This window comes from Botrytis cinerea, chromosome 5 (genome assembly GCF_000143535.2).
Source record: "Botrytis cinerea B05.10 chromosome 5, complete sequence".
NCBI classification, from domain to species: Eukaryota; Fungi; Ascomycota; class Leotiomycetes; order Helotiales; family Sclerotiniaceae; genus Botrytis; species Botrytis cinerea.
The window spans coordinates 135,283-158,162 of NC_037314.1; the positions used below are offsets into that span (position 1 = coordinate 135,283).

A 22,880-nucleotide genomic window follows, 5' to 3' on the forward strand; every position below is an offset into this window, starting at 1 on the left:
GATCTGCGCTTGAGCTGAGACTAATGATGTCAAGAAGTGGATGAAATGAACATCATGGCCATGACATAATGAGCTGCTGGTGATTAGCATTCTCTATTGAAAAAAAGAAACGAAGCCAGTCTTGGATCTGAGAACGGGGACAAATATCTCATAGAAGCGGTCAATTCAATCAGGTATTCGTAGAACACTAAACAAGCACATTCGAAGGAAGAAATATTGGCGGCAATGATGGTCAAGCACATCAGAAATTCGCTAATCTTGTAAAAAGGATCTGGTGGGTCAAAAATTTGGAAATTATCACCCCAATTTCTCGCTTCTAATTGGCTAGTATGGTAGGTAGGCTGACCCCCCACCTTCAGTCTATTTTGATGCAAAACACAGCCATCGAAATGCCTTACTGTATCTTGTACAGCCTCGAGACAGCTTGCAAATATGAATGTGGTGCCAATATCCAAAAGCATGAGAATTTCTAAGGGTTGCTTCTGTTTCTGAAATTCTATTCAAATCTTTCTCCTTGAGCATGAAATACAATACTTATTAGCCTTATGGGACTCAAAAGAACATATGTATGGGAATAATTTTCTTCCAATTCACGCACAAGGTGTACATGGGAAATCAATGTTACTATTGCGGAACACAACTCATGAATATAAAAGACAATAACTCTTGAACTTCGAATGAACAAATAGGGTTGGCCTTTTCATTCATCTAATCTCAAAATTCAAGGTCATTCCTTTTGAGAATGCCCAGTCCTTCTCCATTAACCTTATGTGTAGCCCTGTAGCCTTCATAACCATCTCTTTTGAGCCTTCTGAGGTTGCTCCTATTATACCGTTGAAAGGACTTAAGGATAACAACACAAGTATATCGTTGATGTTATAAACATTTGGTCATGTTGTATTTTGTACTGGAGAAGTGCAATCTCCTTCCGTACGATAAATAATCATAGTTGGTTCAGCCATTCAGCTGCTGCTTTCACAGAATTGATCGCTTCCTTTTCAAACCCAGTAACATTTCCAACCAGCAAGATATCATGAGTCGCAATTTCCTCGCTATGGAAAGCAATTTTATTGCCTTCTACACCCTTCATTCCGTTTGAAAATTCCTTGATTTGTTCAAGCAAAATCTCTTGCCCATTGCCTTGAATCCAAATTGGCGTCTTTGTGTAGAATCTATGTTTTGCAGGACTAATCCATTCAGAGTCCATGCTGACCGGCCCATTTTTGGGACAATACGCATTGGCTCCCCAAATCGCAAACTGGGCAGGAATATAATCTGTAAATCTGTGTGGAGATTCGTACAACACTTCTGGGGTGAGACTCCCTGCAAGATCAGTCCAGGGAGACCACAAAAGTGCCGCTGCAGGACCAGGCGCATCTGTAATAGCAAGATATCTGAGCAGTGCCGCAACGATATTGCCTCCAGCCGAATCTCCACCGACAATAATGTTGGAGTACTCAATCCCTAAATCTCGGAGATAGTGGAGAGCTGTAACGGCGTCTTGAAGCGCGGCGGGAAAGCGGCCATCAGGGTTTGAAGAAAGTCGATAAGAGACCATCAACGTCTTCCCGATGTGCTGTGTGAGAAGATCGGCCGCATACCCAGACTTTGAAGGCCGACAGTCACCAATGACAAAAGCTCCACCATGGAAATGAAGTACAACTTTCTTGGTTTTATCCTCTTCAGCATTGTAAGGCGAGGGATACCAATAGCCACAAATCGTTGCGGGCTTTATTTCCTTATCATCACAGATCCCTCCATATACACCTGGTTTAGAAGACGGCATGATTGGAACAAGAAATCCTTCTTCTTTACCCTCTGGCTTTATAATCAAAGGCGTAGAGACCTGTATCATACATGAATGCCAAACAGCAGTTTTCAGTGCGACAGCGGCTACGGCTTGCTTCAAACTCCATTTTGGATGCTGTCGATTCGATGAAAATAAATAATAAAAAAGCCAGATAGGTAGCTTGACGGCGTTCACTGTGATGGCACCTAAAGCCCAGATTCCTTTGAACGGATGATGTGTAATCAAATCAGAGGCCATAGCTTGCTTCCTTTACAAAATATGGATTCAGGTGTAATTTTCCGACAAGAATAGACAAGGGAAGTCAATTTGATTTATTCTTTTGACAACCAATTCGATCATGTAATGCTGTCAAATCGTCAATTGTTGGCTAGCTGTTTTGGTTCTGTATGTGTGGGTTCATGGATAATTTCGGGCTTGGTGAGTGTATAAACAACCGTCGGATGTTCGGTTAACCGATCAAATTGACTACACACTGACTAGTGAACGGACTTTCATTGGCATTTAGACTTGTTCTAGCTCATGAGAAGTAGACTATCTATTCAGCTCAACTAGTGCATACAAGCCTCTGAGCAACGATCCCCTTCGTGTCAAGGAAGGGCTATCATACATACCGAATTATTCATAGAACGTTTCTCCATTTGTAAGTTAAGCTGATGATCAATTTCCTCCGCTTCTTCTGGTCTTTTTACTGTGCCACTCTTTTCGTCGATGAAGTCTAATATGTCAATCTAGAGGTTTATTAATATAGCCTCAAAAAATGCATTTGACATTATCACCTAATAATATTCATAGAACATAATCATCAAGTAATCTCTAGTTTTTGAGCTCGCCCTTCTATGAAGCTATTAGATAATCCGAATCTCGGCCCTAGAGAGCACTCATTACCTAGTATTGTCTCGATTTCTATTCCTCTGCCCGTTCCTCTTCCCCTTCCCCTTCTCTTCTCTTCTCCCCTCCTCAATCCTCTCACCACTCAACTCTACAAGCAACCTCACTGTCATTCCCCAAAATCCCTCCATACTCAGCTTGTACTTTCCCACTCCCTATTCCCCGCAAGCAAAATCCCAACTCTCATTCCAGATCCCCGGTCCAACGAATCACACTCTCATATTCGTGAAACCCCTCACCTACAATCACCACCCAGTACATTGTCTCAAAACCATACCCCATACCCCATAACCTCTGCACAAGCCCACATTTACACGTCACTCGCGCACCAAAAGTAAGTAGCCCAAAGAAAACCGAAATGAATTCCTAGGGCTTCAAGCATGATTACCTAGGTACCTACTCACAACACTCAAACCTATCTCATGCCTTTTCCTACCAATCTACGCTCTAGAGTAGATTCATAAGAATCCTCGCAAACAATTGTTCCAATCACTCACCAATCCGACAGAAACACATCTACTCACCGACGAACTAACAAAGGGACTTCATGTATAAGCCCGACGTACGAAGTAAGTGAGAAGTACCAAGTGAAAAAATCAAGATCTTCCTCATCTAGGTGAATAAGCATGGAAACCTTGTTCCATAAATATAAAACCCGTAGACTGTCTCCCACGTTGCTAGGATATTCCACTTATAACCCAATTCAATATTTCCATACTTCCATACTTCATCTGCACAGCTGAATAGCGCACACCAGTCACATATAATTCTAATCAATCACATTGTCTCAAAGCAGATATTCATAACTGATTTAATTGACTCCCCAACACCCGATGTAAAGCGCTTAGCTTAGTTCAACCCAGTTCAGCAAAACAAGTAAATCTTGAAAATAAAATTCCTCATGAAAATGCAAAAAAGTGAATCAATCTTCCGGAAAAATTTCCATCAATTCATTTATCCGTGATATTGACACTTTGCCCCTCCCCCCAAGGAAACATTTAAAAAGCAAGGAAATACCCAAAAAATCTAGCTTAGCAATTGTTCAATGGCTCCCTGAACACTTCCCCCACTTCGTCTTAGAGCTGCCACATTTCTGTCAAAGTCGAAGAATCCCATATCATTTAGTTGCCTAAGTTGATCGGCGTAGATTTCTTCGGGCGGTCTGGTGTCTGCTGGAGCTGCAGGTGCACTTGGGGCCGCACCACCCATTCCACCCATACCGCCAAATCCACCGGGACCAAACACATCTCCGAATGTTCCATTTTGCATCATTTGCATTGCTTGTTGTAATTGTTCTGGCGTGGGTTGTGGCATTCCTTGGAAGGGGTTAAATCCCGCACCAGCTGCTCCAGCTCCAGCTCCAGCTCCAGCACCCGCTCCTCCGAACATCGAGGCAAAGGGATTCGGTGGATTAGCATCTGTGCCAGTTGATGGAGTTCCCCCAGCAGAAGCAGGAGGTGGAGGAGTTTGGGCTGGAGTATGACCTGCGGCTGCTCCCGGTCCACCGAACAATGATGCGAATGGATTATTAGCACCTCCCGCAGCAGGCATTCCAAACATATTGAAAGGTGGTACGCTGGGCTGACCACTTCCTGGTGTACTTCCTGCTGCTCCAGCAGGCGTGGTATCAGTGACGCCGGGCGCGGGAAAGCCGCCAGCCCCTCCACCTCCCATTTGTCTTCTCATCGCAGCAGCTTGTCGAATAGAATTCGGATCTGTAAGCATGTTTCTGAACATAGGTGATTGTAATATCTCGCGCGCGTTGGGCATATCTCTAAGCATTGGAGTATTTTGAATCATCATATTGACAAGATCCGGATTGTTAAGAGCTTCGTTCATCGTTTGGCGAATATTGGGATCATCCATCATTTGAGCGAGCGCATCTTCACTTGGGGGTGCACCCATCTGCGAAAATGTTAGTATGAAGAGACTGTTCTCATATAAGGGCATACATACACCACCATCTGCGCCGAACATTTCAGCGCCTGGAAGACCCATATGGCCTGCATATCGCGCACCGGTCAAACCAGCAAGAGGATTGTTCGCAGTTCCGGCAGCCATGTTAGTTGGAAGACTTGCTGCAGCGCCAGTTGCGGCATTGGCTGCAGCATTGGCTACGTTGCTTTGTGCGCTCTTAACCATATGTATCGTATTGTTAGGCTTGATCTTATAAGTGCTTAATGGCTCCTCATTCTTCATAACGCGACCGGAGTAGATTAATCGTTGGCGATCTACCGGAATCTTTTCGTAATCATCTCCAGCTAGCTTTGTCTTTAGGTCGAGAACTGTTGCCGCCTCTGCCATGGTGATTGTGTGATTTCCATCAGAGGATGTTTTGACCTTGAAGGTGATTTGGGAATCGCCCTCGGGCGCAGTTGGTGTCTCGTCTGACATTTTAATGGATTTGATGGATTAATAAGTTGGCTGATGGAGATTGAATTGAATTTAGATATTTGAAAGAGTCAGGTACATATGGTTGGGGTTTGCTTCTTGTGTTGATAGTAAAGGTGGTTTGATGTGTGTATTTGGTAGGTAATCGTATCTATCATAGGCAAATATTAAGTGAGGCGTTGAGGGGTGTGGCTATGGCTCAGATGACGTTTGATAATGGTTCACCGGTGGTTCAAAGATGGCTGCCACTGCGAAATTTTGAGAGGAAGGATGGTTGAAATAGAAAGAAGGATAGAAAATTGTTATGATCACTTATTCTACCTCAGAGAAGATGGGTTCAAATGGTTTCATTTATAATATACTTCACTATTCATTATCGCCTAGCTCTACATCGTGTAAAAGGTCGTATATATATACCCTCCTACACTCCTAGATAGGAGCTGTGTGACTGGTGACTGATATAATAATATCTTCCATTGAAATCTTTTGACTTCTGATGACTACCTAGGTATTATCAAAGTAACTTCCAGGGCCACAAGGCACAGTCATGCAAGGGCCGGCCCAGCGCGAAATCTAAGCACCAGTGTCTAGTGGGCAGAGTTCCGCCTAACCCCTTTCCTTTATCGAGCAGAAAGTATCTAAGACCACGAAGAGAAGCCAAATCAGATAGCTACGTATCCGCTTGTTAGTAACATATTCTTTCTTAGATTTTCTATATTATTGACTCTGTTTGGACTGTAGAATTAATATCCCGTATCCATCGCCAATGAGGTCTATTTCGCATTGAATTCATTACCCGGACTCCCGGTGAGGTGAAGTAGAAACACAGTTTGGCATAAAGGCAAGCACCGATCAGGTAAGATAAGAAATGCTAAGGTAGGTTCACTCATACCACTCATGCAATGACATGAAGCAATTGAAAACTGCTATCTCGATACTACCGATACTACCGATACTACCGGGCAGGAAGCAACCTTCTTTATAGACTTTCAACTAGGCCAGGTAAGGTGCTGGCCGAGCCATTGATTTTTAGCTGGACCTCGGCTCGGCCCCGCGTTTATAGAATCTGGGGATCTTCCAATTTCATATCTCACTCACTTTAATACTCCTCTCACATACATATCATTTCTCTCTCTCCTATTTCAATCTATTGTCTTATATTGTGTTCATTCAATTCGAGAATTAACTGCTGTCAAACGAACAAACCGATATCCATAACCCTCAACAGACTCTACAAGATGCGTGGAATTCAAATTAAAGAATATGTCAAGGTAAGCTTCGAGAGAGCTCCAAAGTCTTTATCTTCTATCTTCGTCAATATTTATAAATACTTATGTAGCATGCTAATCAATTCTTACAACATAGGGTCCTCAAGATCTTAAAGTCACAGATCTACCAGATCCAGTACCAAATCCCGATCAATACTTGATTGAGATTCATGCCACCGCTACCAACTTCTACGACCTCCTCCAAATTCGCGGGAAATATCAACACCAACCCCCTCTACCTTGTAAGATATTTATTCTTCTTGCCCATTCGCAAAAGATTCAGAATCCATAGTTAAATATCCTTTCCAACCTCGTATCTCATTGCCCCAACCATCCATTAACCACTCAACCTAGGGATTTCCGGCTCAGAATTCAGCGGCACCATTATTTCTACGCCCTCCTCCTCCTCATCTCCAAAATACAAACCCGGCGACCGCGTCTTCGGCGCCTCTCAAGGCGGTTACGCAACTCTCGTCTGTGCCCAAGAGGCTTCTCTCTACCCCGTTCCCGACTCCTGGTCTTTCTTTGAAGCAGCCGGTCTCTTCGTCACCGCTCCCACATCCTACGGCGCTCTCGTCACACGCGCGAATATCAAATCTGGAGACTATGTCCTTATTCACGCTGCTGCCGGCGGAGTCGGTCTTGCAGCCGTGCAGATCGCAAAAGCATTTGGCGCAACTGTTATAGCTACTGCTGGCACGAAGCGAAAGTTGGAGGTCGCGCGAGAATTTGGCGCTGATCATGTTATTGATTACGGCGATGCGACTTGGCCCGATCAAGTCAAGAAATTAACACCCAACAACAGAGGTGTAGACATCGTATTCGATCCAGTGGGTCTAATCGACAAATCGACAAAATGCATCCGCTGGAACGGACGACTCCTCGTTATCGGATTTGCAGCCGGAAATATCGAAAAAGTGGCGATGAACAAGGTTTTGTTGAAAAATATAAGTATAGTGGGATTACACTGGGGAGCATATGTACAGAATGAACCGGAAAAGATCCAGGAGGTATGGGAGGGTATTTTTAAATTGATCAAAGAGGGAAAATTCAAAGGAACGGTCTTTAGGGATAAGGAGTTTGTGGGGCTGGAGGATGTTCCAGGAGCATTGGAGAGTCTAGGGGGGAGGGGGACATGGGGGAAGGTTGTCGTGAAGGTTGAGAAGAACGGGAAGGAGGGCAGGAGTAAGATTTAGGCGAGGAAAAGGAAGAGGGAGAAGTAGTTGGATTATGGATGGAAGGGGGAGATATGTTATTAGCGAGAAACTAGGGGGTGGGTTTTTCTGTTTGTATATGTTATACATACTAGACTATATGACCGACTACACTATTGAAGAGGTATGAGGTTATTGAGATTTTTTCGATAAAGATACTTAGAATACATTCATGACACATAAATTGAAGAGCTACAGCATCAGCCCGCAGAATTACACGAGTATGCAGAACAACTACTCCAAGATTTCCAGGAAAATCGTAATGACCTCCTGTCAGAATGGCGGATCATACACACACCCTCACATCTAATCACAATTATAACATACGCTGCAAGAAGATTTTAATAATTGTCTGTCATAGATAGACTATTCTCAATTATTCATCAAGAGTTTGCTATCTTTACGTATCCATACCTCCATCCAGTCATCCATCATATCAATAAGTAGTAACAAATGTATCATATCGTAGCCAAAAAAAACCGCGCCTGCTTCCTATTCCCATTCATAATATCCCAAAGTAATTCACGAGAATTTTAGCATCTCTTCAACTAATATCCACCCATTCTTCTCAATATTCCCCCTCAAGACTCTAGAAATGTTCTTTCCAAAACGAAAAATTGACATCGCGAGTTGTGGCATTCTTACATGCTTTTTTGATGGAGCGGGCTGCTACGTTTGGTCCTATTTAGAATGTTAGTATCCATGTTAAAATCAAAAATGTATTGAGAGGGGCAGGAAGGGGAAAGAAAGTGGAACAAAAATAACACAACAGGGAAAAACATACCACAAAAGTAAACTCCAACATTAGTTTTAAAATCTCCTTCCAACCCAGACATATAGGTTTTATCCATAATCCCATCCCTCATGCCCTCAAATAATTTTGTGAAGTCCGGTCTTCCGAAATTCGTCCTCGATTTCAATTCAGTCAATGGATCGACATCCGCACCAACACTGTTTAGTACGATATTTTGCGCCGTATCGATATCCAGCTTTTGGGTCAAATAAGTATGGATACGTAAAAATTCTTGCCCATCATTACCAGGTTGTCCTGCTGCTTCTTGAGATTGTGCTTCCAGAGATGAAAGAAGGACTTGGAACCATTCGAAGGATGTGGTATCTTTACAAACCCAGATGAACTCTACTCGACGAAGACGCTCGGGAGGATTTGTTCCGTGGCGAAGATGCCAAATATTTTTGAGGATGGATGCCCATGGTGTTACGCCAATACCTGTACCGATGAGAACGGCCACTTCATTTTCGAAGACGTCTTCAGCGGGAGCACCGTAGGGACCATCTATGCGGATGTCGGGCATTTTTTGACCGTTTTCGAGGGCTACTTCGTACATACCGTTGGGATCGACACCGTCGTAGAGTTTCGCTTGTGCGGCACCAGCTCCGAGGGCGTCACCGAGGGTTCGGGTAAAGTCACCGACTTGACGGATGTGGATAGAGATGTAGGGGTCGAACGGGCATGATGTGATGGTGAATGGATGCCACTGCTCACGGGAAACAGATGGGACGTTGAGAAAAAGCCATTGGCCTGCCTTGTACTTCATCGATGGCTTTCGGAATTGAATTTCCATGGCATCTGTAGTCTGTTAGTTTCGAATGATGATGGTTAGGATGTGACATACCATATGGATGACGAACGACTCTAACAATTTGGGTTTCTCTTCTACTTCTGATTTCGCGATACACACGCTCAAGGAAGTAAAGTCCACCCCCCCAAAGCTCCCAACGCCATCCTTCATAACCTAAGCAATGACCCCAGAAGTTCTCGCCATCAAATGGAGAAAATGGGTCTGCAGTATCGCGGACGAAGCATCCCGTAGCATGTGTATACATTCCAAGCAAAAATGGAATAAACAAATGATGCGTGTACCAAAATGTTTCGAAAGATTGTTGTCTAATTTTGGCATGGGCAGTAGTATACATCAGCATCATGCATAGTAGCATGATATGACCGGTGATACCACCAGCCTCGGTATAGTGAATTTGGATTGCAGTCAAAGGTCTGATTTGAGTCTTTTCGACGTTGAAGAAACTGCCTCAGTGTTAATATTTGAGTGAAAGTAGGATTTTGCAATACTTACTTCACATAGTGAGCAGCTACATGAAATATGGTCCAGAATAATAATGAGTATGCTACTTGTCGATGAAACCATTGAGACTCATCAAGTGGTAAGAATTTGATCTTTGGTCTAATGTACCTCAAGATATTGCGGCACATGGGCAATAAGATCAATGCAACATCTACAGATAACACCAGACCGGCACCTCTCGATATCCATACTGAGAATGTTAGAGAATTCAAACCCGCTAGTCTAGGATCACTAGCTTGCTTCCACCTGTATGACTTATTAGCAAATGATAACGAATATATTGAAAGCAGACTCACCATCCCAAAGCAAACAGGCCAACGTGAAAGCCATGGAAGAGGAAATTGAATAGCAACTTAGTTCCCCGAGTCTGCTCCTTCAAAAACTGTACAGCACCCATCTTCTCTATATCCAAATATCCCAAAAATTAAAGGTCGTCCCGCGACAAGATCGATGGAGATAGTTGAGTGGACCCGTTGATCTTTTTATGAATGACTGAAGGACCCAAACTTTCCGACCCCGCGTAGAAATATTAAATATTGTATTTTCCCCAAAAGAATGTATTAAAAAAGAATGTTCATAACAAAGAAGAATGATCTGAGCCAGCAGCCAAAAGCTTGGAAAAGCTTGGGTAGAAAGGTTGGAGAGGGAAGTCTTGTTCTTCTACAACGCCGAGGAGGAAGAAGACGAAAGCTAGGGTTTGCGGGCGAGTCTTATAAAGGTTGCTCGTTGGGTCTACCGCACTAGTCACTCGATCCTTTCAATGACGGGATAGGTATGTTGTGAGAAAGCCTTATTAGGTTCGAAACCAACGCTCGTACAGCCGTTTGTTGCGGGCGCAAATCGATGAATTCGGATGACAGGTTTTCCTTGAGAAACCCCAGCAAGACTGAACGATAATATCTGATTTTCCTTTTCAATTTCCTATTTGATATGAAATCCAAGGAAAGATCCCGTTGCGAGGTACGAAAATGGCTGTACTTCGAGAAATGTCATCCGAGCTTTTCAATCTAGTAGGAGTGGATGGCATGTAACAGTGCGTTTCGAAAGTTATAAGACGGTATCAGATCGATCCAATATTTGGATAATCAGAAGCAGGCTATGGTTTCGTGTGGTATGAAGGATGAGAAGATATCAATCGAGCTTGTATGGTAAAACTTTGCTGATTGAGTTGAGACGGCTGTTGTTGCAAGTACCCCAGAAGCATTAAAGAAGCGATGGACAGTGTTGCAAATATCCGATCTTATCTACGATGTAGCCGTTTGTTCGTCTACCGTACTTCTTCTCTTCTCTGTGCTATATCAATTGGTCGATCAGGATATTTCAATGGATTTATAGGAATTTTGCTGAATTTCCATGGAATGATGTTATTTCATTGCCAAGGTAGATACTATTTTTTGGGGATCATGAGTGAATAGATTTCATGAAAGAAATAGAAACGAAAAATCACCGTCGTAGTCGAAGTCGAGGTTTTCTATATTGAGAATGGCTACTGTGACCCGTGTCTGAACAGCAAGGGTATCAAGCTACCCCAGGCGCTTGACAATCACATTTGATTGGATGAAAGTATTGATAGAAGCAGCACTTATGCACGAGTCCTGGTCGTCTGCATCAATCCATCTGGTACCTCGTTCCACAGAAGGCCTCTTTCTGGGTTTTTACCAGAATAGCTCACATGGATCCACCAACCTAAGATTCCATACATGAGCCAGGACAACATACCTTCACTGCAGGAAGTAAACTTAGCTAGATGTCCACGGTTGTTGCGTCGAGCACTTTTGCCCTTGGTTGGAGATAAGAGACGAAGGGGTAACCATTTTCGGGCGAACTAGCAATTTAGATACGGATGGGGGTGTATGACGGGGGAATTATAGAACTTGAATTTATGGTGACATCGTTCATGTACTGAAGCAGGCGAGCCAGTATATGCAAGATTGCATTGGTACGGTGTAGTCAGTCGACCTCGTAGCCATAGGTCTTTGGCAATTAGTCTTTGGCAATTAGTCTTTGGCATAGTAATGGAACTCTGTTTAAATAGAGTCTCATCGCACGAAGCTGTCATATACGGCTAGCTGAACTAAACGTTGGGTCCCGGGCTGGTAGGTATTTAATCGAGTCTGGGCCCATAATTAGGGCTAGATAGAAAGGTAATCATGGCGAAGTCCATGTTACAGTCAGAAATAATGCCATTGGATCTGTGAATGGTATCTGAGCGTTTACAAATACACGTACAAGTACCGAGGTAACAATACACCGCCATTGAGTAAAATGGCCGTCCGAACTTCGATGTTCGTCCAACGAGGTACTTCAGCGATATTCGGTTTTCAGCCATTTCGCCGTTCCTGCAGGTCCCAAAAATGCAAAACCTTATCCTGGGTGTTACTGTGGTCACGTGATAGTAGCCGTTTCAAATGGGGGACACGATACAAAGTTAGCCATGCAGTGAGTGTATCGTATGCCTTATCGGCGCAGTATTCGCAGAGGAAACAATAACAAAGAAGAACTCGAGATTAGAACAGCCAGTTGACAAAAATATCAACTTAAATGTAACTTTGTACTGATAAATGGAACTGGTAAACGTATGTTGTTGGATATGAGGTAGGAGAGCCTTCATTCTCTGTCGTTTCAGAACTGGTTCAGAAACAGCATTTCGTCAACAAGTGCACGTCCATCTAGGGGCCGTCGACGAAAGTACGTTCCCTGTGGCTTGATTAACCATAACTTACAAGATGTAGATCTTGCTTCATCGACAAATGGTTCATACAACGGAGACGCGATGTGCCGATAGGAAATCTGTATATAGACATGAATCCGAGACTTGGAGTGGATCAATATCTTTTATCATTTCCTCGGCATCGGCGAAAGGCATAAATACACACCATGACCACAGGTGCATTTCTCGATCATTGAAGTACATCACAAACCGAAGATTGCCTTGCCTGAAAGGGTTGGAACTTTCGAAAGTGCCACACATCGTTGTCAGTGAAGCGTTGGAACACGGCCAGTTACGTATATTCACCGTAGACAATGATACAGATCCCAATGTTTGTTCGAAGAATCCCATACTCAGTAACCAGTTTATGTGTTGAGGAATTTGTGACTTCATGAATATGCGGTGACACTTGGCGGGGCTATAGATGATATCTGGACTCTAAGAGTACTGTAAATCCTTCTTTTAGGACGGACAATTTTCGAGACAAGACTGGTCCTTCCCATTAAGAAACGACTGCAGTACTGGCCCTTCTCACCGAGATGATTAATTGTCGATATCCGTCGTTCGTACCAAATCTCACATGAGCGTGCAAGATGGTATGGCCTGAGCAATATGGCCGTGATATAATTTCAATCTGTCCAGACCTGGGTTAGAGTTCCTAAAAAGAGAGTTAAATTCGCGGCAAACACACTTGTATATGCGGGATCGATTCTTCGCATGAAGAGCAGGAGTGATTGAAATGAGCAATTGGACGATAGCAATGCGGGAGCCAGAAGCCTTTATCCAATGCGAGGTAGATAGACAAGAACGTTGAGGGCAACAAGCATGGAATAACCCCATTGCACAATAGCAGACAGATCTCGCAGCATATCCCGTTGGATTGATACCATGAGAACAAACATCTGGCCGCGGGTTTGAATGGGCAAATGGTTATTTTTGGTTGCCTATCAAAGTATTAATAATTTGCCAAGTGGATCAAATCGATGCAACCAATGCCATAACAAATGCCACGTTCCCCGTGGGCTCCATCTGTGCTCCATCGCAGCATGATGACATGTAAAGCTTGGAGTTAGTGTTATTCCCTCCAGATGTGCAAGGCAATGAGCTTTCTTCGTGTATGGAGGAGGGAGGTAAGCAGACGTCAACTCAAGGCTTTGTTGATGCCTCGTAAGTCTTCCAAGCGGCGAAAAGGAAAGAAAAGAATGCGTGGTCAAGAAGGCTGAGTCCACTAATTAGGAAGTTTAAAGCCTTAAGTTTTACCGTTCCGAACTAGCGCTTGTGGATTGGAACGGGCGTTTCGTAGCGAAGCCGATCATCTATCTACAAGTGACGATTTCGAAGTAATTATTGACACTTGACGATATACCAACTGCCAAAATCTGTGCATTGAATGTGCGAATCTGGCCCTTTCATGATAGCCTCTTGCATGCAGTTTCTCTCGCATTCGCTGTGCTAAAACTCACTCCTTGAGATCTACTGTCATCAGCGCGGACCGTTGCGCCTGTAAGGGGGGTTGATAACCAGGGTCGACTCAACTTCAAAATGGTATGGAACAACAAAGGCCTTCTCACATCCTTAAACAGGCTGGCGTAACTAATAACAATTACTGGAACAGGGTATCAGTCGTCGTCCGAAGGGGAACAATAATGCCTCTGCCGCAGAGAGTGCCCCGTCGGGGAAGCCGAATATCCAGAAAGCCCAGTTCGATACGACCAAGAAGAAGGAAGTTGGTGTGTCGGATCTTACTTTGATCAGTAAGGTCTCTAATGAAGCAATCAACGAGAATCTCAAGAAGAGATTCGATAATAGGGAAATCTATGTATGGCCTCTCTCTTCGCGACCAGTGAACACGGACACGGGAGGGCTCCCGAGGAGGACGAGTACTAACAGGTTTATGTAGACATACATTGGGCATGTGCTTGTTTCTGTCAATCCTTTTCGAGATTGTGAGTAAAACACAGCTTCTTCGAGCTCAAGCATCTAACGCTTCACAGTGGGAATTTACACAGATGCAGTCTTGGATAGTTACAAAGGCAAGAATCGGCTGGAGGTCAGTAAAAAACCAAACCCACACGTTAATACCAGCGTCTCTAACAAATGTCTAAGATGCCACCTCATGTCTTCGCCGTTGCCGAATCTGCATACTATAATATGAATGGTTATAAAGATAATCAATGTGTTATCATTTCAGGAGAATCTGGAGCGGGAAAGACCGAGGCAGCAAAGCGAATCATGCAATACATAGCCAATGTTTCTGGAGGCAGTAACTCATCCATTCAGGAGATTAAGGATATGGTTTTGGCGACGAATCCATTGCTAGAATCTTTCGGTAATGCGAAAACATTACGAAACAATAATTCCTCTCGTTTCGGAAAATACCTCCAATTGCAGTTTAATGCGCAAGGAGAACCGGTGGGCGCAGACATAACAAACTACCTTCTCGAGAAGACGAGAGTAGTCACTCAAATCAAGGACGAGCGGAATTTCCACATTTTCTACCAATTTACCAAAGGGGCTTCGCAAGCATACAGGGAGAATTTTGGTATCCAGCAACCGTCGCAGTATCTTTACACAAGCAAAGCCGGGTGCTTCGACGTTGATGGAATTGACGATCTTGCCGAATATCAGGACACTTTGAATGCCATGAAGATTATCGGTTTGTCGCAAGCTGAACAAGACGAGATATTCCGTATGCTAGCTGCTATCTTGTGGACTGGAAATATTCAATTTCGTGAAGATGAAGATGGATATGCTGCAGTTGTTGATCAATCAGTTGTTGACTTCCTGGCATACCTGCTGGATTGTGATGCAGGCCACGTTATTCAAGCTATCACTATTAGAATTCTTACTCCTCGGAACGGGGAAGTTATCGAATCACCCGCGAATGTTCCTCAAGCGCTGGCCACGAGGGATGCTCTTGCTAAAGCAATATATAACAACCTCTTCGATTGGATTGTCGAGCGTGTCAACAAATCCCTCACTGCCCGGTCAGCGACATCGAACTCGATAGGTATTCTCGATATTTATGGTTTTGAGATTTTTGAGAAGAACAGTTTCGAGCAGTTGTGTATCAACTATGTCAATGAGAAATTGCAACAGATCTTCATTCAGCTAACATTGAAGACTGAACAAGAGGAATATGCCCGGGAACAGATCCAATGGACGCCAATCAAGTACTTTGACAACAAAATTGTTTGTGATTTGATCGAATCTATGAGACCACCAGGTATATTTTCCGCTATGAAAGATGCAACAAAGACAGCCCATGCCGATCCAGCTGCATGCGATCGTACCTTCATGCAGGCAATTAGCGGAATGTCGAATCCTCATCTTACCCCTCGACAAGGCAATTTCATTGTCAAGCATTATGCTGGTGATGTGAGCTATACAGTAGAGGGAATTACCGACAAGAATAAGGATCAACTTCTTAAGGGCTTACTCAACCTGTTTGGACAAAGCAAAAATCAGTTCATTCATGAATTATTCCCCCATCAAGTCGATCAGGACAACAGAAAACAGCCTCCATCTGCTGGTGATAAAATAAAGGCCTCAGCAAATGATTTAGTGGCAACATTGATGAAGGCAACACCATCATATATCCGTACAATCAAGCCTAACGAAAATAAATCACCAACTGAATACAACGAGAAGAATGTTCTGCATCAAGTCAAGTACCTTGGTCTACAAGAGAACGTTCGTATTCGTCGTGCCGGATTTGCATATCGTCAAACATTCGACAAATTCGTTGAACGATTTTACCTACTTTCTCCTAAAACTTCCTATGCAGGCGACTACATCTGGACAGGAGATTCAAAAACTGGAGCAATGCAAATTCTGAAAGACACCAACATACCTGTTGAGGAATATCAAATGGGTGTGACAAAGGCATTTATCAAGGCGCCTGAAACTCTGTTTGCACTAGAACACATGCGAGACCGCTACTGGCATAACATGGCTGCCCGTATTCAACGTGTGTGGAGGGCGTTCTTACAAATCCGAATCGAGGCCGCCACTCGAATTCAAAGGATGTTCAGGAAGAAGAGAGAAGGTAAAGAGTTTCTGGAGTTAAGAGAAAAGGGCCACCAGGTTCTCCAGGGGCGCAAAGAGAGGAGAAGATACAGTCTCCTAGGTTCAAGACGTTTCATGGGTGATTATCTTGGGATTGCAGCAACCACAGGGCCTGGATCAAAAATACGCGGGTCAATCAATTTGCCAGCTAACGAAGCCACAATTTTCTCCTGCCGTGGTGAGATTCTCGAGACAAAATTCGGTCGATCAAGTAAGCTAAGCCCTCGCATCTTCATCATGACGAAGGCGAAGTTCTACATAGTTAGTCAACAGCTTGTGAATAAGCAGGTCCAAATTGCTGTGGAAAAGGCCATTCCCCTTGGAGCTATCAAATTCGTTAGCATATCGACTTGCCGGGATGATTGGTTTTCCCTAGGCGTAGGCTCACCACAGGAAGCGGATCCGCTTCTTACTTGCGTTTTTAAGACCGAACTGTTTACACATATGCAAGGAGCAATGCCTGGTGGCGGTTTCAATCTTAAAATAGGAGACTCGATCGAGTATGCCAAGAAGCCTAACAAAATGCAGTTAATTAAGGTGGTCAAAGACTCTCAACAGGCTCAAGATCATTATAAGAGTGCAACTATTCACACCCAAGCGGGTGAGCCACCCACCTCGCGATCAAAACCTTTGCCGAAAGGCAAGCCTGTTGCGCCGAAACCGTTCACCTCTGGGCGTCTTATTAAGCCTGGGGGACCAGGAGGACGACCCTCGAAACTGACGAATGGAAACCGACCAACACCCAAGCCAGTTCCTTCACCTGCTGCGGCAAGACCTGTACCTACACCAGCAGCAGCAGCAATGCCGATACCCGCGCCGATACCCGCAGCCAACCCTATTGCAGCCTCTATTCCAGTACACACAAGAAACCCCTCTTTGCAATCAGCACAATCTACGAGAGCTGTGCCACCACCTCCTCCGCCCGCCCCACCTGCTCCACCCCCAGCTCCAGCTTCGAAAGAACCTCAATACCGCGTTCTTTACGAGTTTGCTGGACAAAGTGCCAATGAATTTTCTCTCAAGCAGGGTGAGATAGTGACTGTCCTCCAGAAGGAGACAAATGGTAAGCTTAGTCCAACGATTACGTGATAATTTCGATCAAACTAACAATGAATAGGCTGGTGGCTCACCAAGAATGTCCGTGGTCAAGGCTGGGCACCTACTGCTTACCTCGAAGAAGTGGCACCGCCCCCACCACCACCTATCGCCTCTCGTCCAACACCACCACCTCCCCCTGGACCTCCGAAGATGAATGGCGCAAATGGTGCTGCGGTTCGCTCCAAGCCTACTCCGCCTGCACCACCCGCCAAACGCCCAGTAGCTGGCAGGAAACCAGCTCCTCCTCCTGCACCCCGCGATTCCGGAATGAGTATTTCTAGTAATGGGAGTGGTAATAACAGCGGTCGGAGCACACCCACTCCAAGCTTAGCTGGTGGTTTAGCTGAAGCTTTACGCGCGAGGCAAAGCGCAATGCAAGGGAACGCTAAAAAAGAAGACGAAGATGATTGGTAAACGAGGAAGCAAGCGATATCATATGATAAAAGTTCTTGACTGATTAGGCGAGATGAGAGAAGCGAAACCGAAGTGTATGGAAAGCAGATAGAATGAAGAAATGAAGCGAAACTATTGTTCTTTACATGCAACTTAGCGAGGCTAGGCGGTATTTTCTACAAAATCCTGTGTGCGTGTTGACACGGGATTGATCGTATGCATTGTGCTTGAGAGCGTTTTCTGATATAGAAAGACAGAGATCGCTGGTTTTATAGTCTGGGGGAAGAAAGGGTTGGGTCAGAGGGTTCTTCATAGATAGAAAGGCGAATGCTTTATTTGTATACAAGTTTTGTTTTCAATACATAGTTCATTTCAAATTTATTGATTGATAGTACAAGTACATAGATTTGTTTCTTGGCTTTCTGAGTGAGGATAAACTACAGGGGTAGAGAGATATGATCTACCATTGGAATAGAAAGGTAGGTAGGGGATAAGGGTTACCGAGTGAGCAGCGGTACGTTTTTGAAAGCGGAATTTCTTAATGATAAAGACCCACCCTCGTAAACTATGAGATGCTGTTGCTAAATCAAAACTGCTAGCTAGCTACTCATCCGTGCCGTCTCATGCCGACTCTAAATTCCACTACGAACCCTACTTTCACCCCATAGAGATCAAGGAAAACCCAATACCCCGATATGCACGCATGTATTCCTCAAAATGCCCCAAAACGTCAGTGAGCCGGAAGTCCCCAGCACAAGTCAAAGAAATGTATCCATCATAATCATAGACTCCATTTCTGCATTATGAACAGGGCGAAAAAACTAATTACGATCTAATCTTCGTCTCAAATTTCTCGTCCGACGCATCAACTTCTTATACTTGTGTTTCTTCATCTTTAATTTCCGCTGTCTCTTTACACTGATAGCCCACATTGTCGCTCTCTCCCTACGACGCATTCTGGAACGCTCGAGATAACTTCTAGGTGGGTCTTCGGATACTATAGGGCCGCTTTCGGCTGTATATGTTACTTCACCGGCTGAATCCGTGAATTCGGTGATCGCAAGAAGGGTGTGGTAGGTACGTTGCTGGGGGATTTGCGCTTCTTCTTGTTCGGCGGCAGCTTCTGCGCCTGCTGCAAGGGATTCCTCTGTACTCATTGGGACGGGCGCGGGTGGAGGGGAAAAGGGTGTGTATTTGCGAGCGAACATTGAACGGGGTAGTTCGTTGGCGTTGTCGAGATGTTGAACGCGATAGGAATCGGCAGTGATGCCGGCGCGGAGTTCATCTGTCTCTTCGTTCCATTGGTCTTGGATATTAAGTTGTTTGAGAGACCCGGTTGCAGAGTCAAGTGTTTGAAGTGTGTTTGATAGGGTAGCTATCACGTCTTGCGATTTATTTGATCGTGTTCGTGGAGCAAAGATAGCGGCGAACGCTTCGTCGGTAACGGCTTTAGGAAAGTTCATAGTGAGGGATATAGGTCTGTGTAGGGAGAAGAATGCGGATGCGGCAATTTCTGCAATATATATGTTAGAGCCTTGCCTGTGCAAGTTTAGAAGTATACAAACTCACGATTTGGCGCAATATGACTGGTACTAGGCACGCTGGGTAGATTGTGCATGGTATCGGCTTTATTCGCAGAACCCGTTGAAGCATCTTTTGCCTTTCGTCTCCCCGCTTTCGCAGCTTTCTTCTCGCCCTCGGGCCTTGCTTGTGATGGGGATGCCGGAACTGCCTGTCCCTCCGCTACTCCCTTTGATCCATCTGCCGGACTGGAAGGTTTCGACGAAGAAGAAGAGGATAATCTCCGTTGGTGGGAACGGAATGAAAGGGCTTGAGAAGTAGCGGCTCGTGGTGCGACATTATGGACAGGAAGGATTATCGGTAGCGGCGGTGCTGTTAAAGCAGCTCTTCGAACGGAAGAGGAAAACATCCTTTCTCACGATGGGTGTCGGGGTAGACTTTCGTCGGTATCCAGAAGATATTTGGATTGAAAGTCTTATCTCGGTTTCCTTGTGCCAAAAGGTTGCGAGGGGCGCTAAGAATTAGGCGCTGGCGTCAAAATTAATTCACGTGATGATGTTGCGCTACTCTATTTAGTGCGTCCAATACAAAGTCTACGATGTAAAGTTGGGGGGCTTTTCCCTAGATACCATGCAAAAAGTTGGATATATCTACTCGATCAGGGAGACATTCATCAGTCTTACGACCGTTTCACCCCATAGTACCTATCACTTCCATAAACATGAATCTAAAGCCAAATTTTCCAAAATTGGACACATCTAGTGGGAGATGATCAGTTATCATTTGCAATTTCATAAGGTCGGAGCACTGAATCTACAACCTCATAATGGAAGGATTGTATCTAGAGCAGCTAAAGCAGGTTCGATTATCCACTGTCTCAGCTGGATTAGGTTATAAGGCGAAAGTAGTCCTTTGCCTTCAGCCACAAATCGAGGTATAGGTCAGTATTCTTCCGAGATGGTATGGCGAAGCTCCTCTCGCCCGGCGCGTACGATTATAAGCCGTGGTACAGCACAAAGTGAAATCCCGATCAACACATCAGCAACCCCTTCTCCAGTAAAATGGTTCCTGTTCGTTAACCTGAACAATCTCTCGTTTTCTTCTTGTTTTGATGAATCACAATCATCCTGACTAACCAATATTCTCTCACAAGTACTTTCTAGTCTCTACCTCGGTTTCCGATACAGCGTTTCCATTTCCACAAGCTAAACTTAACAAGTCTTCATAACACATGCATACTCAAGTCGTTTCACCCATTCCTAGAATAAACCGCATCAAAACTCTCAGATATCCGATCCTCTTTCTTAAACAACATGGTCAAGATTCGAAGGAGGGAGCGAAATCCAGCTAGAGGCGTCACATCATAATTTATCTCAGCCGCAGCTCGTTTTTTACTCTCGTATGGTAAAGATTGACATTGAATTTTGATAACTCAACAAGTGATGCATGCCATCGAAGCGACTCCATTCTCTTCTGTGAAAATGCTGGCCCAACAAATTTCTCTGGCAAACGTTTGGTTCGACGTCCCAAGTCGACTAACAGGCCTCTATTATAAATCAGATTGTTTCTTTAAATATATACACACAATGACCGATAGAAACATTTCAAATCGCTTTAGCTGCCAAGTATTTCATTGCTTCGTTCATCAAATCATGCTATCATAAAATATCATAAACGATCCTCCCATCCTAGCACCTAACCATCCATTCATGTAAACAATTCCCCTACATGAATTTACTTGCCAACCCCATCAATCCACTCATACCACTCGAGCTTCCACTAGAGCTTCCACCAACCTGACTCTTCATGTACATCTTAAGAGCCATTTCACCAGCTTGCTGAACAACGCTCTCCTTGGAAGAACCTGAAGAGACATTTCCCTGACTACTTTGTTGATCGAACAATTTACTGGCTTGTGCCATTGCCATTCCAACGAAAGCGTTTTGAGAGTTTCCGGACGAGGAGTTTCCGGATGAACCACCGTTGAACATCTTGAGTGCTTGCATAGCGGCGGCACTGCCCATGCTAGATGAAGATCCTGAAGAACCGCCAGAAGAGCCACCACCGCCATAGTATTGTTTGTGGGAGTTTACAGCTTCTGTTTTATAGTGTTAGTATAGTTTCGTAGATTAGATAGTAGTAGTGTAGTTGAAATAACATACCTTCTTCATCAACATCTTGATTACCGATATTGTGTTTGTTCTGGCCCAAATAACCCAAAACGCTAGAGAACAAGCTTGAGTCTCCAGAATCACCGGCATGTTCTTGAGCATGATGGGCTGCGCCCTTCAAATCCTCATCATCGGCACCATATCCTCCACCGCCTCCGTATGAGTTGTTTCCTCCTCCTCCGTATCTCTCATCACGACCGCCATGACGAATTTCATCTTGTCCTCCTTGACCACCACCTCCGTAATAACCTTGGGATTCTCCACCTCCTTGACGACGCTCTTCGTTAAAGTTTCCGCCACCGAATGCTCCTCCTGGTCCCCCTTGGTGACCTTCTCTTCTCTCTGTGTGGATTTGTAAGCTTATGCTGTATACATAGAGTAGCAAAAGAAATGGATATTGGGAAACATACCCTCACCGCCATATCCGCCGCCTTGTCTTCCCTCTCCACCATATCCACCACCCTGCTGTCCACCATAGCCCTCCTCATCTCTGCGGCCGTGTTCTCTTCTCTCTACAAATTCGAATTAGCATTTTACCCCATCAGGCACTCGCCCCCCTACTCAAGACTTTAAGCCATACCTTCACCTCCGTATCCTCCGCTTTGTTGACCTCCGTATCCTCCGCCTTGTTGGCCTCCGTAGCCTTCGTTTCCGTAGCCAGACATGATTGCTGTTGTTTGATTCAAGTCTTGTTTATTTGAAAAATGCTATAAAGGCAATACTATTTGTTAGTCAAGAACTCAAGAACAGAAGATGTTTTGTTTTGTTGAGGAGGTTTATGCGGGGTAAAGTTAGAGCTCCATAAAAGCTTTCACCAAAAGACAACATCCTAATAGTATCTCTTGATTAGAACTTACTTGTGAGTTTTATAAAAGAATTTCTTGTGAAGTGTTAGATCTCGCAGTGTTTTTGGTATAGTATGATGATGAAAGAAACAGATTGTTAAAGTACGCAGAGCAGAGGAGCTTGATATATTTTGTAACCCTGAAATTTGGATCATCGGCGCTGGATTTCAAGGAGGGGAATCATGCAGATGATGACGTTTCGTGGTGGGGTAGCTGAAACCCCTATTGGTGTGGAACACATAAGTTCGCTTGATTGGCTCGGTTTTTTTCTTGGGAAATGCTGTGCAACGTTTTCAGCTTGGATGTTCGACTTGGATATCTAGACTACATATTTGTAATTATTAATAAGTGTAACTTGAATTTGATATCGAGGCGTAGGCGATGAGATATTATGACAGTGA

The 22,880-nt window shown here is 44.3% G+C and overlaps 7 protein-coding genes across 8 annotated transcripts; 2 read left to right on the plus strand and 5 right to left on the minus strand.

Moving 5' to 3' along the window:
• Window positions 1-271: 271 nt before the first annotated feature.
• Window positions 272-2,193, minus strand: BCIN_05g00320 (hypothetical protein). The gene has a single exon (XM_001550303.2). The coding sequence runs from the start codon at window positions 2,045-2,047 to the stop codon at window positions 944-946; it is 1,104 nt and encodes a 367-aa protein (XP_001550353.1). The 5' UTR covers window positions 2,048-2,193; the 3' UTR covers window positions 272-943.
• A 381-nt stretch (window positions 2,194-2,574) lies between these two features.
• Bcdsk2 lies at window positions 2,575-5,451 on the minus strand. The gene is made up of 2 exons (XM_001550302.2): window positions 4,655-5,451; window positions 2,575-4,603 (listed from the first exon to the last, which is right to left on the minus strand). The coding sequence occupies exons 1-2, from the start codon at window positions 5,090-5,092 to the stop codon at window positions 3,725-3,727; spliced, it is 1,317 nt and encodes a 438-aa protein (XP_001550352.1). The 5' UTR covers window positions 5,093-5,451; the 3' UTR covers window positions 2,575-3,724.
• Window positions 5,452-5,542: 91 nt separating this feature from the next.
• On the plus strand, window positions 5,543-7,876 carry BCIN_05g00340 (hypothetical protein). Its single transcript, XM_024692779.1, has 4 exons — window positions 5,543-5,773; window positions 5,831-6,360; window positions 6,455-6,599; window positions 6,712-7,876. Exons 2-4 carry the CDS (start codon window positions 6,328-6,330, stop codon window positions 7,551-7,553), a joined length of 1,020 nt encoding a protein of 339 aa, XP_024548560.1. The 5' UTR covers window positions 5,543-5,773; window positions 5,831-6,327; the 3' UTR covers window positions 7,554-7,876.
• Window positions 7,877-7,900: 24 nt separating this feature from the next.
• On the minus strand, window positions 7,901-12,588 carry BcnoxA. The gene is made up of 5 exons (XM_001550300.2): window positions 9,970-12,588; window positions 9,665-9,919; window positions 9,206-9,615; window positions 8,356-9,159; window positions 7,901-8,252 (listed from the first exon to the last, which is right to left on the minus strand). The coding sequence occupies exons 1-5, from the start codon at window positions 10,068-10,070 to the stop codon at window positions 8,161-8,163; spliced, it is 1,662 nt and encodes a 553-aa protein (XP_001550350.1). The 5' UTR covers window positions 10,071-12,588; the 3' UTR covers window positions 7,901-8,160.
• Window positions 12,589-12,611: 23 nt separating this feature from the next.
• BCIN_05g00360 (hypothetical protein) lies at window positions 12,612-18,277 on the plus strand. Of its 2 annotated transcripts, XM_024692781.1 has the most exons (7): window positions 12,612-13,550; window positions 13,620-13,928; window positions 13,999-14,202; window positions 14,284-14,329; window positions 14,378-14,433; window positions 14,490-17,514; window positions 17,569-18,277. In XM_024692781.1, exons 2-7 carry the CDS (start codon window positions 13,926-13,928, stop codon window positions 17,961-17,963), a joined length of 3,729 nt encoding a protein of 1,242 aa, XP_024548562.1. In that variant the 5' UTR covers window positions 12,612-13,550; window positions 13,620-13,925; the 3' UTR covers window positions 17,964-18,277. The 2 variants fall into 2 exon arrangements, with proteins under 2 accessions (XP_024548562.1, XP_024548561.1); XM_024692780.1 differs by having other exon boundaries at window positions 12,612-13,928.
• Window positions 18,278-18,318: 41 nt separating this feature from the next.
• Window positions 18,319-20,027, minus strand: BCIN_05g00370 (hypothetical protein). The gene is made up of 2 exons (XM_001550297.2): window positions 19,512-20,027; window positions 18,319-19,455 (listed from the first exon to the last, which is right to left on the minus strand). Exons 1-2 carry the CDS (start codon window positions 19,870-19,872, stop codon window positions 18,764-18,766), a joined length of 1,053 nt encoding a protein of 350 aa, XP_001550347.1. The 5' UTR covers window positions 19,873-20,027; the 3' UTR covers window positions 18,319-18,763.
• Window positions 20,028-20,861: 834 nt separating this feature from the next.
• BCIN_05g00380 (hypothetical protein) lies at window positions 20,862-22,728 on the minus strand. The gene is made up of 5 exons (XM_024692782.1): window positions 22,492-22,728; window positions 22,215-22,341; window positions 22,045-22,146; window positions 21,626-21,976; window positions 20,862-21,561 (listed from the first exon to the last, which is right to left on the minus strand). Exons 2-5 carry the CDS (start codon window positions 22,297-22,299, stop codon window positions 21,188-21,190), a joined length of 912 nt encoding a protein of 303 aa, XP_024548563.1. The 5' UTR covers window positions 22,300-22,341; window positions 22,492-22,728; the 3' UTR covers window positions 20,862-21,187.
• Between the last annotated feature and the right edge of the window lie 152 nt (window positions 22,729-22,880).